This window comes from Tetrao urogallus (genome assembly GCF_951394365.1).
Source record: "Tetrao urogallus genome assembly, chromosome: 6".
NCBI lineage: Eukaryota > Metazoa > Chordata > Aves > Galliformes > Phasianidae > Tetrao > Tetrao urogallus.
This window is the reverse complement of record NC_136819.1, coordinates 55,550,322-55,568,411: the sequence shown is the minus strand read 5'-3', so window position 1 is coordinate 55,568,411 and position 18,090 is coordinate 55,550,322. Positions and strand designations below refer to the sequence as shown.

The window sequence follows — 18,090 nt, the reverse complement described above, 5'->3', positions numbered from 1 at the left end:
CAGCCAAACACTGCATTACACAGGCATGCACCAGCTCACCAGGAACAGTGCTGTGCTCTGTCCTACACAGCAGACACTCCCATAAATGATCTAAACATCCTACAACTGATTTTCCCTATCCAAGTCAAAAAAAAAAAAAAAAAAAAATGCGGAGCTGCCCAAGGTCTATACTTTGCTTAGCTGTATGTTGCAAGGCTCATGAGAGTGGTCTCCCCATTGCTCATGGCCTGTTCCTGAGCCTGTAACTGGCTGATTTTTATAGTGTCATTAATGGTGGACAAGACTCACAAAGACCACTTAGTCCAGCCATCCACCTATCACAAATATTGCCCACATCCTTCAGTGCCACATCTCCACAGTTCATGAACACAGTTCATGAGCCCCTGGGCAGCTGTGCATCACCACTCTTTCTGAGAAGTGTTTCCTAATACCCAATATGAACCTCTTCTGGCACAGCTTAAGGCCACTACTTCATCCCACTTTGTTACTACCAGCAGAGCATGGCTCCATGAAATAAACACAACCCTAGTACTCCTCACACCAGCACTAACCTGTGTGAACAACTGTGTTCAATTTATGATTTGAGAACCAAGGTGAAGTCCTATCCTTATTAGCCAAGAGAAGCTGCAAATCAAGGCTGACTGTATCTGTACTTACATATTTGCTCATTCCACACAGTTCTTGGCTGAACCTTTTCTCCTCAATGTGCCTTTCCAATCCCAGGATTACTCCTCCACCATAGCAACAAGGACTTCATCAGCTACACGTTGAGAGCTAGCCAGATTCATCAGGAGCACCTCATATTCAAGAGCTGTACAGCTCAGGCTATAAGTTGCCTGTTTGCAGAGCTATTGGCCTGCCCCTGATATCACACAACAGGCAGAGCATCTCCCACAAGTACCCTATGAATGCTGACCTGCAAAAACAGCTCAGCCCCAGCAGCAGTGCTCAGATAAGCCTAGATGACTGAACAGGAACCAGCCCTAGGGCTTACATGCTGTTGTAGAGTAGTTTTGGATGTTTTCTTTTTATAGATCCACTTCAAAAAGTTCTGGGAAGCTTACAGAATGATTCTGAACAGATAAGTTGAACTAGATTTTCTCCTTGGATCCTCGAAGTCCTCCAGAGAAAGTTGCAATGTAGGGCTTTCCAGAGAGATGCTGAAATTTTGGGCACAGGTACAAAATGCAGCATTAAGTCTCAAAGACAAGTAAGGCTCATCCTCAGCTGTGTCCTGTCCTCAAATCCTGTAATCCCCTTATAGGATTTCTTCAGCTAGGAAAGGCAAGTAGAACCAGTCTCACTGCATAGTCCAGGCAGGAATATGCTCATTACTCTGCTGATCTCTCCAGAGGCTGTAGAGATGAGGACAACCCCATCTAGAAAGCTATTCAAAACGCCTCATGTTTGTCTGTGCAATTTGAGATATATATATATTTTTTTAAGTTATATCCAAGCCAAGCAGGTGAATATGCTGATGCAATGAACTGCAGGCAGTTTGGTACAGATGGTCCCCAAGAAACAGAACTCCGAACAGCAGGGGTTCATATTTAATGATGAGCCAGGCCCTCAGCAAGGCAAGGTAGCAAGCTACACTGAGCACTGTATGAGCCAGCTGAGCTCACCCAGCTGCCTGCACTTCTTCCACTGGTCAACAAGTACCAGGACCTCCCCAGGACCTTCACTATGTCTGTAGCAGTGATGTCTGATCCTGCATCCACATATAGTCCGGGCACTCTGGGCTAGAGTTCAGTGTAGCTGTGTAGGAAAACACTCCTGAGCATAATGCACCTGGTACCATGTGGATATTTGAGAGTAAGCACTAGATATTGTGATTTGGGAAGGAATACATCAGCTTTCCAAATACCACTCCACAGTGAGGTGGAGGTGCGCACTAAATGCCACTACAGAAAGATACCAGTAAACAGTCACAGCTCAAAAGCTTCCTCTGTGCTTAACTGGGGCAGTAGCATCTCCAGGCAGAAAGCCTGTCCTCAAGTGGTATTTGTCCCACTTCACAGAGTGTAGATTGGTGATCCCTAACACCAGGGAAAGTTCTGGCTCACCACAAAGCCTAAGTTACTCCAAAGAGTTTTAGACCACAAAAAAAAAAAAAAAAAAGCCCAAACAAATGCTGTGCCAGTTGTCATAAACACACAGCATAACAAGGAGCACCACATCCCTTGGATGACAGGCACCTGCAGAGCTGTGCCTCAGAGCCAAGGAATCCACACCCTTGCACTACTAGAGATCCATCAGGGTAAGGAACTTGTGCTGTCACTCCTGGCAAGTTTTAAAGCCAGCAGCAAGCCTGATAAAGGGCAGGAGCTGCAGCATCCTGCACGTAGAGGGGAGGGCTCCCTGCCTTTGCTGCCCTCCAAACTAAACAGGAATTCAAGTTATTGCTTCACGCAGAGAAAAGATGCTGATTAGCTGTTGTCTGTGGCACCCCACCTCTGATCAGAAGAAAAATACCATCTGGCATGCCACCCCTGGAGGACTGCCAACCTTTGCAGTAAAATATGAAGGTAGGAGAAGGTCAAGATAAAGGGAGGGGAGCAAAACAGGCAGGAAGATTAATCCCTGCCAGGTGGTGTAGGCCCAGACACTGGAGTACAAGATAGGGATGGATGAGCAAACAGAAAAGTCAAAGTGAAAGAAACAACAGGAAGAATCGAAGCAATTCTCTACAGGAAAGTTAAGGATGAGCCAGAGAGATCAGTGGCAGAGCTGTAGATAGACTCTAGAAAAGAACCCACTTCATCAAAACCTTGTGTGAATTTGCATCAGTGAGTTTTGGTGAATAACTGAACTAGAAGAGCATCTCAAAGGGGATGCATTCTTTACCTCCCTCAGCATTGCCACAGGAGCACGAGTATGGCACCACGCATTCCAGCGAGATCTGAGGAGATGCACACTGAGGTGGCCATCTCATGCTGAGCCTTTCCACTCAGAGGGATCTCTGGCTGTCTGAAGATGCTCCCTTGACTGCTTGTTTGGTAGAGGTTCTGCAGTAGATGCCCAGAAGTAGCCAATGATGATCAAACCCAGGCTACTGCTGTTGCTTCCCCAGGAGAAAGCCCATGCCTCCTACCACAGCTACTAGAAATCAGATATTCTCAACACCTCACTGCTCATTTCCTGTACCACCCAGAAGGGGACAGGTTTTCCAACAGTTTTATTATCAACAGTAACACATGCATAGCCATGTACCAGACAGACCAATTGGAAACCCACATTATCAAGATAATTGCTCCTCTCCACAGGGAGCTACCTGCCCTTTAGGCTTGGGAATAGTGGTACCTTCTGACTCCAGCCGATCCAACCCATAGGTTACAGCTGTACTGATCTTCCTCACAGCTGGAAGAGCTGTTCTCCTGACAGATGATGCCACTGATGCTGGAGTCACCAGGACCATTGTTTTGCTGGATGGTTCCTCTGTTTGCCCAGACTGTGTAGCCAGCAATCCACCCAGAGATGGAACAGCGTCCTCACCAGTGACCAGGACCACATCTGTGAGATCTGCAGAAGACAAGAAATTTGGCACAACAATATTAAAAAAAATTCCATTAGAGTTGGCACTGAGGGATATGGATTGGACTTGATCTTTGTAATCTCTTCCAACCTTAATGATCTTATAATTTAACAATGAGCTCCTTAATGAAAGCTTAAGCTCAGGAAAGAAGCTATCAGACACTTGTACTCCTTGCTACATTAAGTGACTCTGCTGTAATGACAACTTCTCTTTCAGGACAGCCAGCATTGGAGGTTCCCTTAGTGAGAACAACACTAAACAGTTTTACCTCCGCTGCTTTGAGGATCCACTGCAAGATTAAAGCACTGAGGCACCAGATAAGTGCCTCAGAATCAAGTGACAAATCTAGTTGTTTATTGCAAAGATGAAAGTTCCTTGAATTTATAATTAAATCCCAGAAGCAAATTAATTAGTGGTAACTGCTGGAAGAGCCTTCTCCCCGTACAGAGCAACCTTACTTTAAGGGATACAGTGTGAATTGATTCCTTCCTTTGATGCCCTGCAATATAAGAACTAGCAGAAGTGCTGCCCAGCAGCAGTTTCATTGCAGCAGCACCTACTACAAAGGTGCTAAGGGGGCCCTTGCTACACTCCCGTTAAGAAAACAGGCTCCTGTGTGTACTTGCCAAAGTGACATCAAGCCAGCAGCTGGATAAACATGACAGCTTAAAGCACTTCTCTATGAGCTACATCAACCCTGGACACAAGAGCAAGAACTCACCCTCACTCAGAGGTCAGGACAGGCTTCCAGTGGTTTCTGAAAATTCTTACACGAAAATCCCCTTCACTCCCACATTCTTCCCTAAATAAGCTTTTTTTCCCTCCTTTGGGCCAAACATCAGCTATCCAGAAGTAATTCCCCCCCCAAAAAAGGAACTGGCTGAAGTGATTAAAGCTAAAAGTCAACTTGTGAGCAAGGATGGATGTGGGGGGTTTCACGTGGTGGTTTTGTTTAGGATAGCTATTTCATTTTTGCTTGGGACAAAGATTATGACCTGCTAGCACATCTTAACATGACTGATCTGCATGGGCATAAAGCAGCAGCCCAGGGCCAGAAGGCAAGGAAAAAAGGAAGTCTGACTCTGGATGCAGTATGAAGATTTCAATGTACAAGCACCAAAATTGGTGCTATGCACCACTGTGTCTTTGTGGGTGAGAACTTGCAAAGTTTGAACCTACCTTCCACACCTGGACTTCTCACTGTGGAGGTGCCTGCAGCTGTCAGCATCTGGGTGGCAACAGGGGCACTCAGCATCTGGGTGTCCTCCCCACTGGTTTCCTGGGGAAGGCTTGCAGCTCCTGTCCCCTGGGCAGGAGCAGGCAGCAGTGTCACAGCTGTCAGAGCAGCAGCAGCCGCTGCTGCCTCCTGGGCAATAGTTGTCATCTCCTGAGTAAGGCCTGCAGCGAGAAGCAGCATCAGCACAACTCACAGGACAGCTGACAGTAACAGAACAGACATTTGAAGGACTGGCATCACATATTACTTCCAGAGTCACAGTCTAAACAGCAGATCTAGCCAGTTAGCAGCTTAGAAACATATGATGCCCCATGTATAGCACAAAAGTAAAAAAAAAAATAAAATAAAATACAATCCTTGATTGGCCAGCCACCCCTTTATAGACAAGTAGATCTACCACAGCACTGCAAGTCCATGGTATGGAAACAGGAAAAAAAATAAGAATCAAGCAATGCTGTCTGCATGGCATTTTTGGTGACTCTCAGAGCTAAGAGACTCAAGTTGTGTAGAGTTTATTTTCTACTGCATAAGTATTATTTATAGCTGATGTTTTCCCAACACCTGGGAATAGCAGAAGGGAACCTGGTGAGAAGTCAAGTGGCTATAAATTAATCTAGAAATTAATCAGTCTTGTCTCAGCACCAGCATGCAATTAACTCTGCATCTCTTACAGCAGGAAATGCATCTTCTGGATGTAGCACAGAGGAAGTTGTCCCTTTGTCTCTATAGCCCAAGGGACAAAATTAAAGATGCCCAATAGACATTAAAAAGTCCTTAGCCACAGCTCACATTCCTAACCAGCCTAGGCATGTCATTGCCCCAGAGAAGCCCCCAGCATTTGACCCTAAAAACCACCTAGAAACATTGTCAGAGGGCTGAAGGTGTCATCTATGCAGATGAGGCTACACAAACACTGCAGAATCAGAGCTTTGACTGAAAGGTAAGGAGACAACATCAGGAGCTTCTGTAACGAAGAAACACACAGATCTCACCACAGATTTGATTTTAAATCTGCTCTGACCATCCTTGCATAGGCCAAGAAGATTTGATTCACACTCTACTCGTACAACTTGTTTCATCATCTCCAGTCAAGGGAAAGGCACACTAGAAGACTACTCAAAGCAGAATTACATCTGATCAAGGTGAGATGCCTACAACCAAGCTATGGCAACCCTTCTCAACTGCTATGGGAGCATCAAAACAGAAGGGCCTGCTTTAGGGGTACACCGCACATGAAAGCTTTGCTAAGTCATTAACATGATCTCCTTAGTAAGCCTTAAGTTGCTGCTGCTGAGACTCTAATTTTCTACTGAGACCTTCAGTTTCACTTGCATCCTTCATTCCCAGCTGCCACAGCCTCTCCAGACTCTTGTTCACTACTAAACTCATCCTCTCAGCTCAAGGAGAAGGCACAGCTTAGGGCAGTTACTTCACATCACTCAGGGTAGGACACCACCCAAAGGACTATGTTAGCTTGGGCAAAGGGTCACCGTGTGTAGAAACATTCAACATGAGGAGTACCTGATGCATGCAAGTTACCCATTTAAGCCACTACCCCCATACAAAGGTCCACAACCCTTCCTTCCTAGGGGAGGTAGATCACACCTTTTTCCACTTAAACTCTAAAAAAGTAGTACAGGCTCTAAGGAGCATCCCTCCTAAATTAATACTTAGAAACAAGTGTCTGTGAACAGACAGGTTTTACCTTCCTGTAAGCTCTCCAGAGTAGAAGAGAGATCAGGTGTTATGTCTGTTATCACAGGAGCCTCAGGTTGTGAAGGAAGGATGCTCTTCTCTTCTGCTGTGACCATGTTTATATTTTCCAGAGAGTTCAGACCACCTGTGGCTACATCTGGCAAGTCCCCCGTGAGGGAAACATCACTGCTGGCTGTGGAAGCAACCAATACATCTTCTTCATGCACCGCTGCAGGGGCTGTGCAGTTGATCTCCTTTATAAGCCCTGGAGTTGGTGGAGCAGATGCTGGGGATGGCAGCACTCTTGTCACATCCTCCTCCTCCTCTTCTTCCATAACTCCTAGTGGGATCTGGGGTGTTTCTGTTGCCACTTGGTCCTCTCCCACCTCCTCATGCTGCATGCTTTCTCTTTGACTTGTACTCCCTAGCTTGGTGTCATCCCAGTCTGGGGGCATGGAATCAGTAGGGAGGCTGGAGGCAGTGCTTGCTGCAGTGGGCTGCTCTCCTTGCTCCACAGCTGTGTCTGCCCCCAGATGAAGGTAGGCCTCAGTGGTCACAAGGGGATGGTTAGTAGCAGTGGCTCCTTGTGAAGCCAGTACCCTCGGAGCATTGCCTGTGTTGGCTTCTGGCATTCCCACCTCAAAACTCTCGCTCGGGGCCTGTGCCATTGGGATGATGAGGTAGTCACTTGCACTTTCCAGGCTGGGAGTGCTGGGCTGTGATGTGGGCACCTGCTCGCTGTGGGGCTGGGGTGCAGCTGAGGGGTACAAGCTGCTCACTGCTATCTCCTCCTCTGCAGCAGCTGTGACAGAAGGAGGGTTTGCCAGGAGGCTGGCAGAGCTCTGCCCCACCTCACAGTCCTCTGTGGTGGTCACACTGATGGGTTCCTCCCGAACAGGAGGGCTCAGGGTGGTCACAGCTGTAGTCAGCATGGCCTTGAACTCTCCATTTTCATTCAGTTCTGATTTGGTGGGACTGAGCTCCTCTTCTACAGCAGCCAGTGCCCCAGGTATGGTGGTGCTGACATCCAGACTCTGGCTGCCTACGATGGTACGTCTTGGGCTTACAGGCCACATTTCTCTTTCAGAAGTGAAAGCTTCACTTAGGGGCATCCCAGATGGCTTTGCTGATGCTCCAGATGGCTCCTCAGAAAGGGTTTGCTCAGAAGGGCTCAGCTTGTTCATTAAGTTTGGCATGCTTGTCCTTTCATCTTCTACCCCATTCCCTGCCCATGAGCTGTACTGGGCTTTCATCACATCCCTCTCCTCCAGCAGTGGATACGCAAGGCATGGCAGGCCAGAGGATAAGAGCAGGATGCAGCAGGTGACCACGCAGATATTAAGTCCTATTGATCTACTCATAGCTGAAGAGGCATGCATAGAAGTCCACAAGGCTGACAAGTCCAAAAAGTAAGACCTAGAGAGGGAAAAAAGAATCCAGGTGTTTATGGGTACGTCACATATTGAACTCTCATATTGACCCAGTGCCATAAATAACTAGATGACATGGACTTCCACATTTGGAACTTACCAGTTTTGCACTAATCCCTCCTACACATCCCAACCAACGGATCCCTGTGCCTCATTTTACTGTTCTAACCAACCCAAAGCCTTATGCCTTACAAAAAAAAAAAAAAAAAAAAAAAAAAAAATCAAATCTCAATACAGAGATCAATGCAGACCTTGCCAAGCCCTAGCCCCCATGGAGCACCCTAGCTGTCAACCCAACAGGCATTAAACTTCCAAGTAAAAGTTGGTGATAAACCTGTTTGTCCTCCAAGTACAGAAAGGAGGCATGATGCTTGTCACACATGTAGGCCTAAGGCTTCTGATCAGCTATGTGCACAGTTGCAGAAACTAACTAAAGAAGGTGCTAGCACTGCAAGGCTGACCTATCAAGTACAAGCAACCATAGAGCTCCCCTTCATTTGGCCAGTGCTTGCTCAGTTCCATGAGAACCACTTCTACCTGTAAGATGAAGAGGGACAGCGGATACGAAGAAGGAAAGGCTGGGACTGTCAAAACCACCCCTTGATCTTCATGGAAATAAGCAAAGGTCACCTTTGCTCAAGGACACCAGGGTGAGTCATGCTTCCCCACCTCACTATACTCCTTGTTTGTGCATCCAAACAGCAAGCACATAAATAGTTCCATTTGTACACACAGTGCAGTTGTTGTTACAAGGGTGTATCACTCCCCCACACTCCATCACCCAGCCATGCGATGCTGCGTGAGAGGTAACCTCTGCCACAGGGGGAGGGATTTCAGAAATACCCCATTTGTGCTAATGCATCCAACACAAAGGCCCTCTGTGCCCTGCTGCTCAAACACATTTGTCTCTTCTTTTAGAAGAAGTTATTGTGCATGTCCAATCAGCTAGAGAAAACTAGAAAGCATATCATAGTAGGTCACACAGCTATTTGTGTATTCTGATCAGAAAATGGGCCTCTTACTCCACACAGCACAGATTTCTCTAGCTGAAGGCCCTCAGGAGGGCTAAGCATCTCAGGATCCATAAGCTTAGCTGTAGCCTATCACAGCATTCAGCCACGAACCAGGTTGCTGGAGCCTGGAGCCCACAGCATTTGACACCAAGTGACTTTTCCAACACTCCCTACAGCCTTGTTCATCCACAGCTAGGGCTGTGGGAGGCACAGGCCACACACATACATACACCAGGTGCTCAGGCTCTAGACAGAAGCCACCAAGAAGCTGTCCACCAGCAACAGCACAGACACCTCCCAGCACTTCTTACCTCCAGAAGACCAGCATCCACACATCTATCTCCTCTACCTCATCCTTCACTACAAAAAGTAGTAATAGAGAACTGACATCATTCAGCAACTCTCTTCCAGGTTAATGCTTTACATGCTTTTGTAGTGAAAAAATCACCAGGACTATGCTGTACAAGTCATAGTGCCCAATAGCATGCATCTGGCTTGCTGTATGAATATAAACACATTCACATCACACCCCTTCAGCAATGGTCAGCTAAGATCAGACTACGAAGCATCGAGATTTGTTTTTCATACTTTAAATTAAGTGAAGGTGCAAATTAGATTAAAATACAGCTTTCCTTGAAGAAATGGGTAGTCTTTAGGGTACTCAAGACATTTTAGCAATAGTTAAGCCTGAACAACATCAGATGTACATGAAAGATGAGCACAGTATTCATCCTGCAGTCAAACACACTATAAATGTGTACATACACATCTTCAGGTTTCCAGCTCTAGGTTCTCCAATAGCCTAAGACACTCAGAGGATGTTAAGAGGAATATTGAAAAGAATCTCTTCCTGGACAAGCTTATTCCATCCTCAATAGGGCTGGGAATAAAGCAAAAAGGGAAAGCTGCTCCATAGCAGGCTGGATCTTAAAGACCTGTTAATGCTTCTTTTTAACATTCTATTTAAGAGCCTTTCCTCCTGGCTAGGAGATAACACGGGTAATAATCTGTGTAAGCCTATCACTGCAGTTCCCAGGGAACTTTGGACAGCCTCACACTGTTCCTCCAGGCTGGGAAGCATTGTCAGCCACAGCTCTACCTGGGTAAAGGGCAGAGATAGCAGCAGAAAGTTCTGTGTTAAGGACATCTACAACCACCAGATTTAAGCTAACCTAGACCTCTACATTCAATAAGATCTAGAGACAGTGGCACAGAGCACGCTGCAGGATAATGGCACAAGTTCATCTTCAGAGATTAGTCAGAGCTTAAGATCTACTTTAGAAAGAAGCTGGATTACATCGTGTATGAACAGCAGTGACCTGGCTAGCTACTTAAGCAGAGTTTAACACCTTGCCGTAGCACTTCCACTTAACACAGAATTGATCTAGGGCTTAGCAGCTGGCTGCAGCAGCCTGGCTCTCAGGCTGCAGTGGACTATACATCTCTCCTCCTGCCTGGCTACTTATATAGTCAGTTTGCCCTACAGCCTTAACCCAGTGATAAAGCAAGCTGCTCTGACCAAGCAGCTCCTCTATGGTAGGATTAAGGCTTTTCCTTTCCAGCTCGCAGCTGGGGGAATAACCCAGTATTCCACTCTGTACCCAGCTTTCACTCAGAATCCTCCAAGCTAAAGCCCTGGAGGACAGCTACAGAGCAGCAGTCTGCGAAACAGTAATCCTTGCTTCCAATAGGAAGGAGGCAGGAGACTACACCAGCCACTTCCCCTGCACATAATAAGAAGTCCCAGGAGATGCAGCTCCTCATCTGCTAAAGCAGCACAACTGCAAGCAAGCAAACAGCTTTATCTTTAGCACAGAGAAAAGTGGCCTTTAACACCTAGAGAGCGTGAAAGAAGCACAGAGAGCTGCAAGGCTACAAGAGGTGCCAAACAGGGCATTTCTGAGAGCTGCCCATCAGACTGAGAACCACCTACTACTACGGCAAGTCACCAAACTGGGGGCGAATGTAAACACTTCACACGGTGACTCAGTCTCAGACTCAGCTGCCTCTTTGAACCAGGCTACCTCCTTTCTCCATACAATCATTCTTCACAGGTTCTATTAAGTCATTAACTCCTTCCACGGAGTTTTGAGACCTGTTTGTGTTGTCAGCTCAGGCAGAACCCAAACTTGGCACCATCACTCCAACACAGCAGGTTTGAAGGGACAAGCACTGAGCAGACCAAATCCCTCTCTTTAAATTGAACTGCAATCTATGGATCCACATTGCAACACATGAAACCCTTTTCTAGCCCAGCTGCACGCAGCCATCCCCTGGAATAGCTTCTCAGGGTCTTGCCCAGTTTACTTGATGAAAACCTGCATGAGCACCATTTGCTTCTATTTCTTACTGCTGGAGAAATACAACAAGAACTTGCCAGATTGTTGAAATAAGGAAATGATCCGGTTTTGAATTAATAACCCTGCCCTAACAATTCCTCTTCCACATAGAGAAGACACTTGTGCACTGAAGCTGAAGTGGCTGCATGCATTGTATAGCAGAGTACACAAGAGATTAACAGGTCAGCTTCAGACAAGTCACTGTCTTGCCCTTGCAGAACACAGCTTTTTGCACCTCCAGTACAAGCTTGATAATGGTAGCTTTGACTAGCTGAACAGTTCTAGATGTTCAGCCCTGCAATTCATCTACCACTTGGTATGGAAAAAGGACAAAAAAAATCTCCTCAGTGTGAAGATTTAACGTGAAGATTTAGCCAAAATGTGCAAGTCAGCCAGAAATCAAGTGCTGTGTTACTGGAGTGCTAACACGTGCTATCCAAGCATTATTACTTGTGCTGAATACAAAAGCCAGCAGATAACACACAACACTGCAGAGCTCCAACTCCTACTTTTGTACAACAGGGAAGACTGCCTTCATTTAATCTTCTATTGTCCTCACACAGTTACATCAAGCCAACTGAGAAGCCAGTGCTCTTACAGCATCTCAACCACTTCCAACAGCTGCTGATGATTTCCCAATGACACAGCCCCACGCTGGCACAGCCAGAGATGGATGAGCTGAACTATGCAAGCACAGCTGCATATCACCCAGAGAGACACACCTTTCCCTAGCTTTGAGGACAAATCATTATAAGCAAAGAGATTAGATTATTATTCTTTTAGGCCTGGTAGGAAGCTGGCCTTGCGAAGCACCTTAATGCATAATGCATTACCTCCACTTGGAGCATTTGTGTCTCTTCTCAGAGTGCTACTGCTGGAAGGCAGCATGATTTAGGCATTATTCCCCCAGCTGTGAAGCAATGCTCGCTTTGTTCAGAAAGGCACTGACCACCTATGTAAATCCCTGCTCAGCTTTGCAATTAGAAGCTGCACTCAGCCCTCCGTGGTTCCTGACCCATGTCAGGTCTCAGCACTCCAGGAGTCAGAGGTCTGATAGATTTCTGAGCAACTAAAAGGATGGGAAGAAAGGGTGTTAAGAACAGGGCCAAAGAGCCTAACAGTTTGCAAACACCATAAGCGTGGCAATGCCATCCTCCAGGTTCACTGGGAATGGAGTTGTAGCATTTGGGTTCCAATCAGTGAGAAACAATCAGAAATGTCAGTGCCCAACACAACAGACAGCAAGACACAACAGATCACCTGGGAGACCACGAAGCAGATTAACTCAACCTTGTCGGGCCATTTTTATGTAGCGCTCACTCTGCTTTTTGATGAAGGAATGGGATTAGCAGTGGCTTAAGATCCGACTGCACCAGCACCCCGCTGGCCGCACACAGACTCACCCCATTGTTGTCCCCACTTGCATTTCCAGGTTAGCTGGATGTCAGCACAAAGCCCAACACCGCCGCTGCCCATCGCCATGCCGCACCGCCAGAGAGCCGTGCCGGGACCGAAGGACCCTCCCAGCAGCCGCCGGCCCCAAAGGCGCCGGGACCACACCGCGGAGGGGGGGATGAAATGGAGCCGGCGGCCCCGAGCCTCCCCCCCCAACTCCCCATCCCCATTCGCAGGGCCCAGCCCCAGCGCTCCGCTCTCTGAGAACAAAGAGCCTGAAGGCGAGTGGAAAACCATAATAATCAATTAGAAACGAGCGAACACCGGGAGAAGGGGGGAATAAATAAATATCCTCCTTAGGAAGACAAGGACGTTGCCCAGCCGCCCTCGCATCATCCCCACGTACACAAGCACACAGCCGGCTCCCCGAGCCGCTCCCCCTCCGGGCTCACCTGCCTCCCTCCGCCCGCAGCTCCGCTCCGCAGCATCCCGGGGCCGCGCGGCCGAGGCGGGGCGGCAGAGCGGGAGACACCGCCCCGCTTGGGCGGACCGCTCAGCCCCGCCTGCCCCCGAGCAGCCCTGGGCACCCCGAGCCCCTCCCCGGGACTGCAACTGTCAGCCGGAGGTGCGGGGGGCTGAGGGGCCCCGGTGCCACGCTGCCCCAGGGAGTTGCACCAAGCGGACGGGCTCGGTGTGGTGGCAGCCAGCTGTTGTCCCCAGTGGGTTTTAGCTCACCTCCAAAGGGTCCGGTAACTGCATGGGAAAAGCAAGCAGTTGATAGTTATATGGATTGCACGTGCTGCTGCTAAGCAGAGGGCACTGGTGTGCTCCACCGTGAGGCGGATGGTTCTTCACACTGCTCACATCGCTCAGGACAGACTTGAGACCACATACAGCACGTTAGTGGTTTTCTCCTCATCTGAAGGAAGTTTCAGCTTCCAGATCACCTCTTCAGGCAACACACAAGCTGTGCTCTGGGCTGGCCTTCAGCTCTTAGTCGAAAGCCAGGACCAGAATCTAATCACAAGGGCACCCTACAGAATCACAGAATCCTTAGAATTGGAAGGGACCTTTAAAAGTCACTTGGTCTTACTCCCCTGTAATGAACAGGGGCACCATAGCTCTGTGAGGTTGCCCAGGCCCTGATCCACACTTGCCTTAAAAATCACCAGGAAAGAGGCATCGACCACATCTCTAGGTAACCTGTGCCAATGCCTCAGCATCCTCCCTGTAAAAAAAGTTTTCCTTACATCCAACTCAGATCTATCCTTCTTGAACTTGAAACCATTTCCCCTTGCTCTATTAAGACAGACCCTGCTAAAGAGTCTGTACCATTCTTTCCTGTAGCTTCTCTGACTAGCTTTGTAGAAGATGTACAGGAGTACCTGGTCAGGCTGGACAGGGCTCTGAGCACCTGATGGAGCTCTATGGATCCCTGTTCATTGCAGGGAGGTTGGACCAGAGGGCCCTGAATGGTCCCTTCCAACTTCAGCATCTCTGATCTGAAAGCAAGGCCTGCAGTACCATTAACAGTTTACCGTCACAGATTCTCCTTCAGTATCTCCAACTTTAGAGGTCACCTTCCCCTCATGTTCTTTCTACAAGGAGAACATTTTTAAAATAGCATCTTACACATAGCTTGTTTCAGGGTGGTTGATGTTTTGATGTTGTTTTATTTTAAACACCTCTTAGGCTTAGAGGAGAGCCAAGGAAGCATTTTTACTCCTGCTTCCTTCTTAATTTTTTCCCCCCAGTTGAGAAGCCTACAGCTAACCGAGTAACACAAAGAACAAACATTTACACCATCAGCTCCTGGAACATGCAAACACGCTTTACCAAATAGCAAAGAATTACTGAAGCTCAGAACTTACCACCAGCAAGAAAAAAAAATACCAATTCTTCTGCCTTTCTTCTTCAACCAAGAGTTGGGGCACTATGAGGTCCCAGCTGCTCTCCTAAGTTTTTATGTGCTGTGCTTTAGCTCTTTCAAAGCAGCACAGCAGCAGGTGCAGGTGGTTCTCATTGAGTAGGGGCAGGTGAGCAGAGTCCTAAGGTGCTTCTTTTTTGGCTTTGGTGGAAGGGGGGGAGGATTACAAAGAAGGAATACAGAAATAATACAGGAGAGGATGAGGATAGTCAAAAGGTTTTGCTACGATTGTGTTCTACCATATGAAGTCAACAAACAAATTCCTCTGTACTTCCATTTATAAAGGTCAATAAAGCAAGGCTGTGTTTTGCAGATAGTGCAGTGAGATCCTACCTGCTTGCACCTGCTAAATGCTTGATTCTCTGCATAAAAGAGTTGAGACGTTCCTCATAAAGAATTTGTTCTCTGTGGAGTTTTGTGGTGTTCTGGTTTGTTTGTTTTCTCTTTGTTGTGCTACTGAAAATAACATCAGTGGTTTCTTTGTTACACTCACCCCAGTGTTTCACTTATCTATTCTTATAGTGCTTTCTATTGGATTTCAACCAAGCTGGAGCCTGCCCAATTCATTTTGGTGGCATTCTGCATCCAATATTCACACTTTTAAAGGACAGATTTTTCATAGGTCAGGGCGATTTCTTTCAGGCAATCTTGCTAAACGCTGCGTAAGTTGGAGACAAAGCATAAGGAATGCCTGTATCAGCAGTCAGGACAGCCGTCCTATCAAGAAATCAAAAAGAACTCCAGAGCTAGAATAGAATCGTTTGAGTTGGAAGGGGCCCTTAAGGCCATCTGGTCCCGATCCCCTGCAATGAATGGGGACACCCACAGCTCCGTTAGGATCTCAGAACCCATTCAGCCCGACCTTGGGTGTCTGCAGGGATGGGGATGATAAGGGTGCACTCAATCTCACCGCTGATTAAAGTATTAAAGGGCACTGGTCCCAGCACTGACTCCTGAGGGGCACCACACATCGCTGATCTCCATCTGGACACTGAGCCCCTGACCACCACTCTCTGGGTACAATCTCACAACCAGTTCCTCGTCCATCGAGCAGTCCGCCTATCAAATCTGAATCTTTCTAATATGAAGAGAAGGATGTTGGGATGTTGGTGCTGTGTCAAAGGCGTCAGGCTTGATGGAACAAACCATCAGCAATGATCAGAATAGTCCCTTCTGGTTTTACATCTCTGAATTGTACAATCTGGGTATCTGTTTATGAATCAGTATTTCTAGTGCTGCAACACCTTTATAGGAAAAAAGAGATAATGTGGAAATATGTAAAAAGAAAGGGTACTCGTTCTCTTTTGTAAGGGAGATAGAGGGGAAGAAAAGGAAGAAGAAAGGGTTGCATTTCTGTGGCTACGTTAAACACCATTCACTCCCCAGTTAGGAACCCAAAACTCCCATTGGGTCCATCCTCACTCCCTGTTCTGTTTTGACTGGGGGTCTCCTCCAGCAATGGCAATGCTCGGACAAAGAGGTTCCATCTTTGGATAAGCGTAGCGAGACCTTACAGCAAACCAAAATCAATGAGAGCTTATTTTAAAATGCAGCAGAGCTTTTGTGGCTCAGCCATTGATTCACCACTGGCTGCTTCTGTTCCCACACCGATGCCCCTCCCAGGATGCAGTACTGTCAGCAATGGGCCCACCAGGCTCCAGGCAGAGGCTTCAGCAGCCACTGTTCACCCCTCGCTATGAAGCCACGATTCCAAATGAGAGGTGCTGTTTTCAGCCCCTTCCACTGTTATTTCTAATCTCTAAAGGTCTCAGGAAAGTTTTTAAAATGTAAAGCACGTGTAGCTGATGCTCTGCTGTGCTCTAAAGCTTGCAGAGCACTTAATGTATTGGAGAGGTTTTCGCTTCCCCTTTCATTTCTCTGGGTAACTGACTCTGAATCCAGGCTGTGTACCTCAAGGTTAAACATTTCACTGATAATCACTGTAACCAAAATAGCTGCATTTTTCCCCCATCTGATATTGCAAATCCCCCATACGCTGCAAGTTTCTCTACCCCGCATAACCTGCCAAAATCACAGGCTTCTGCATTATCAACAAAAAGTCTGCAGACTGAAAACAGATAGAAGGAGGCGCAGGGAAGCAGGCAGAATTCAGCTCAGAAATCCCCTGAGAGCACTGTTTTGTTATTCATTTATATGGTTTATTAACTGAATCATTGAACCATCTGAGTTGGAAGGAACCCCTAAAGGCCCTCTGGTCTCACTCCCCGCAATGAACAGGGACACCCACAGCTCCATCAGGTGCTCAGAGCCTCATCCACCCTGACCTTGGGTGTCTGCAGGGACAGGGCACCCACCACCTCTCTGAGCAACCTGTGCCAGTGCCTCACCACCATCAGAATACTGCACCTTACAGTGCAGCTCCTGGCATCAGTGGTGAGACAATATCAGGCCTCTTAATTATGTCAGGGCATGGCACAGAAGGTGAAAGCAATTTTAAAATAGTTAATGCTAATTTCTCTGCTGAATGACTTTCCCAAATTGAATATTGGGGACATCCAGCATGTAAATCAGTGCACATCTCCCTCTGTAGTTTTGCTTTATGATTCACCTTTATGTTAGCTGGTAGCAACTGCATTAAGGGGACCTACTCCTCCCATTAAACAGCAGTCACTGGAATGGAGCAGCAATGAATCTACATCGGGCTGATGGAAAATTGACAACAGCATCCCCATGTTACAGGCTGGGAAGCAAGTGTACAAGTAGCTCACTTTAAAGAATGAATGGGAGGTTTGTAGTCAATTAGAAATGGTGGTGGTGGGTTGATAGTTGGACTAGATGATCTTAGCGGTCTTTTCCAACCTTAATGATTTGATGATTCTCTGAAATGTGATCATCACTGATGAACAGATTTCTTTTTGCCTCAAACTGCAAACCCAAAAATGCCATCTGCAGTCCAAACAGAATCAAGAGAACCTCCTTGGATTCTGTTCTTCTTCCTTGCTCCTCACCAGTGGCAGCAACAGGAAAGCTTCACAAGGCCAAGCAGTGCCCATGTAATTCATAGCAATTAGTCCCACCAGAAGTCACAGCTTCTGTTTTCCCAGCTCTCTTGGTTCTGCAGTGCTCAGAGAGTGGGAAAGCCACAAAAACTTCCATTTGCCACTGTAGTCAGCAGATGTGACTTGGAGTGTGTACAGCAATCAGATCTGCTGAGTAGGAAAGTACCATTTTTACACCGTCACTTTTCAGAGGAGTACCACACTTCTGCTGACTTGCCCAAGGTCGCTGGAATTGGTTGCAGTTGCTCTGGGAATACAGCCCAGCAGTACCAGTGCTCACGTTCATAACTGAATGTCTATACAGCCCTTGCTCTTCTTCATACCCTTTAACAAAATCGATGCAGTTAATACCAAAGTGCAAGGCATATCACAATTTTCCCAGAGATAAAGTGCTGAAGAAGCCATCCCCATGCATATTGGAGTCTCAGCTAAAATGTGAACCATCTGTCAATTCCCTGTAGCAGTTGGATGTTTTCCCCCCGTCCTACATACTCCACTA

The 18,090-nt window shown here is 47.1% G+C and overlaps 1 protein-coding gene across 1 annotated transcript in view; it reads right to left on the bottom strand.

Annotated features, from left to right (window-relative positions):
• The window catches only part of ARMH4 (armadillo like helical domain containing 4), a gene marked incomplete at both ends in the record, with an annotated part of 42,477 nt that extends 34,631 nt beyond the window's left edge, over positions 1–7,846 (bottom strand). The window contains 3 exons of the mRNA XM_079537823.1: positions 3,304–3,522; positions 4,715–4,933; positions 6,478–7,846. Coding sequence (XP_079393949.1) covers positions 3,304–3,522; positions 4,715–4,933; positions 6,478–7,846 — 1,807 coding nt within the window. The remainder of the gene's footprint in view (positions 1–3,303; positions 3,523–4,714; positions 4,934–6,477) is intronic.
• Between the last annotated feature and the right edge of the window lie 10,244 nt (positions 7,847–18,090).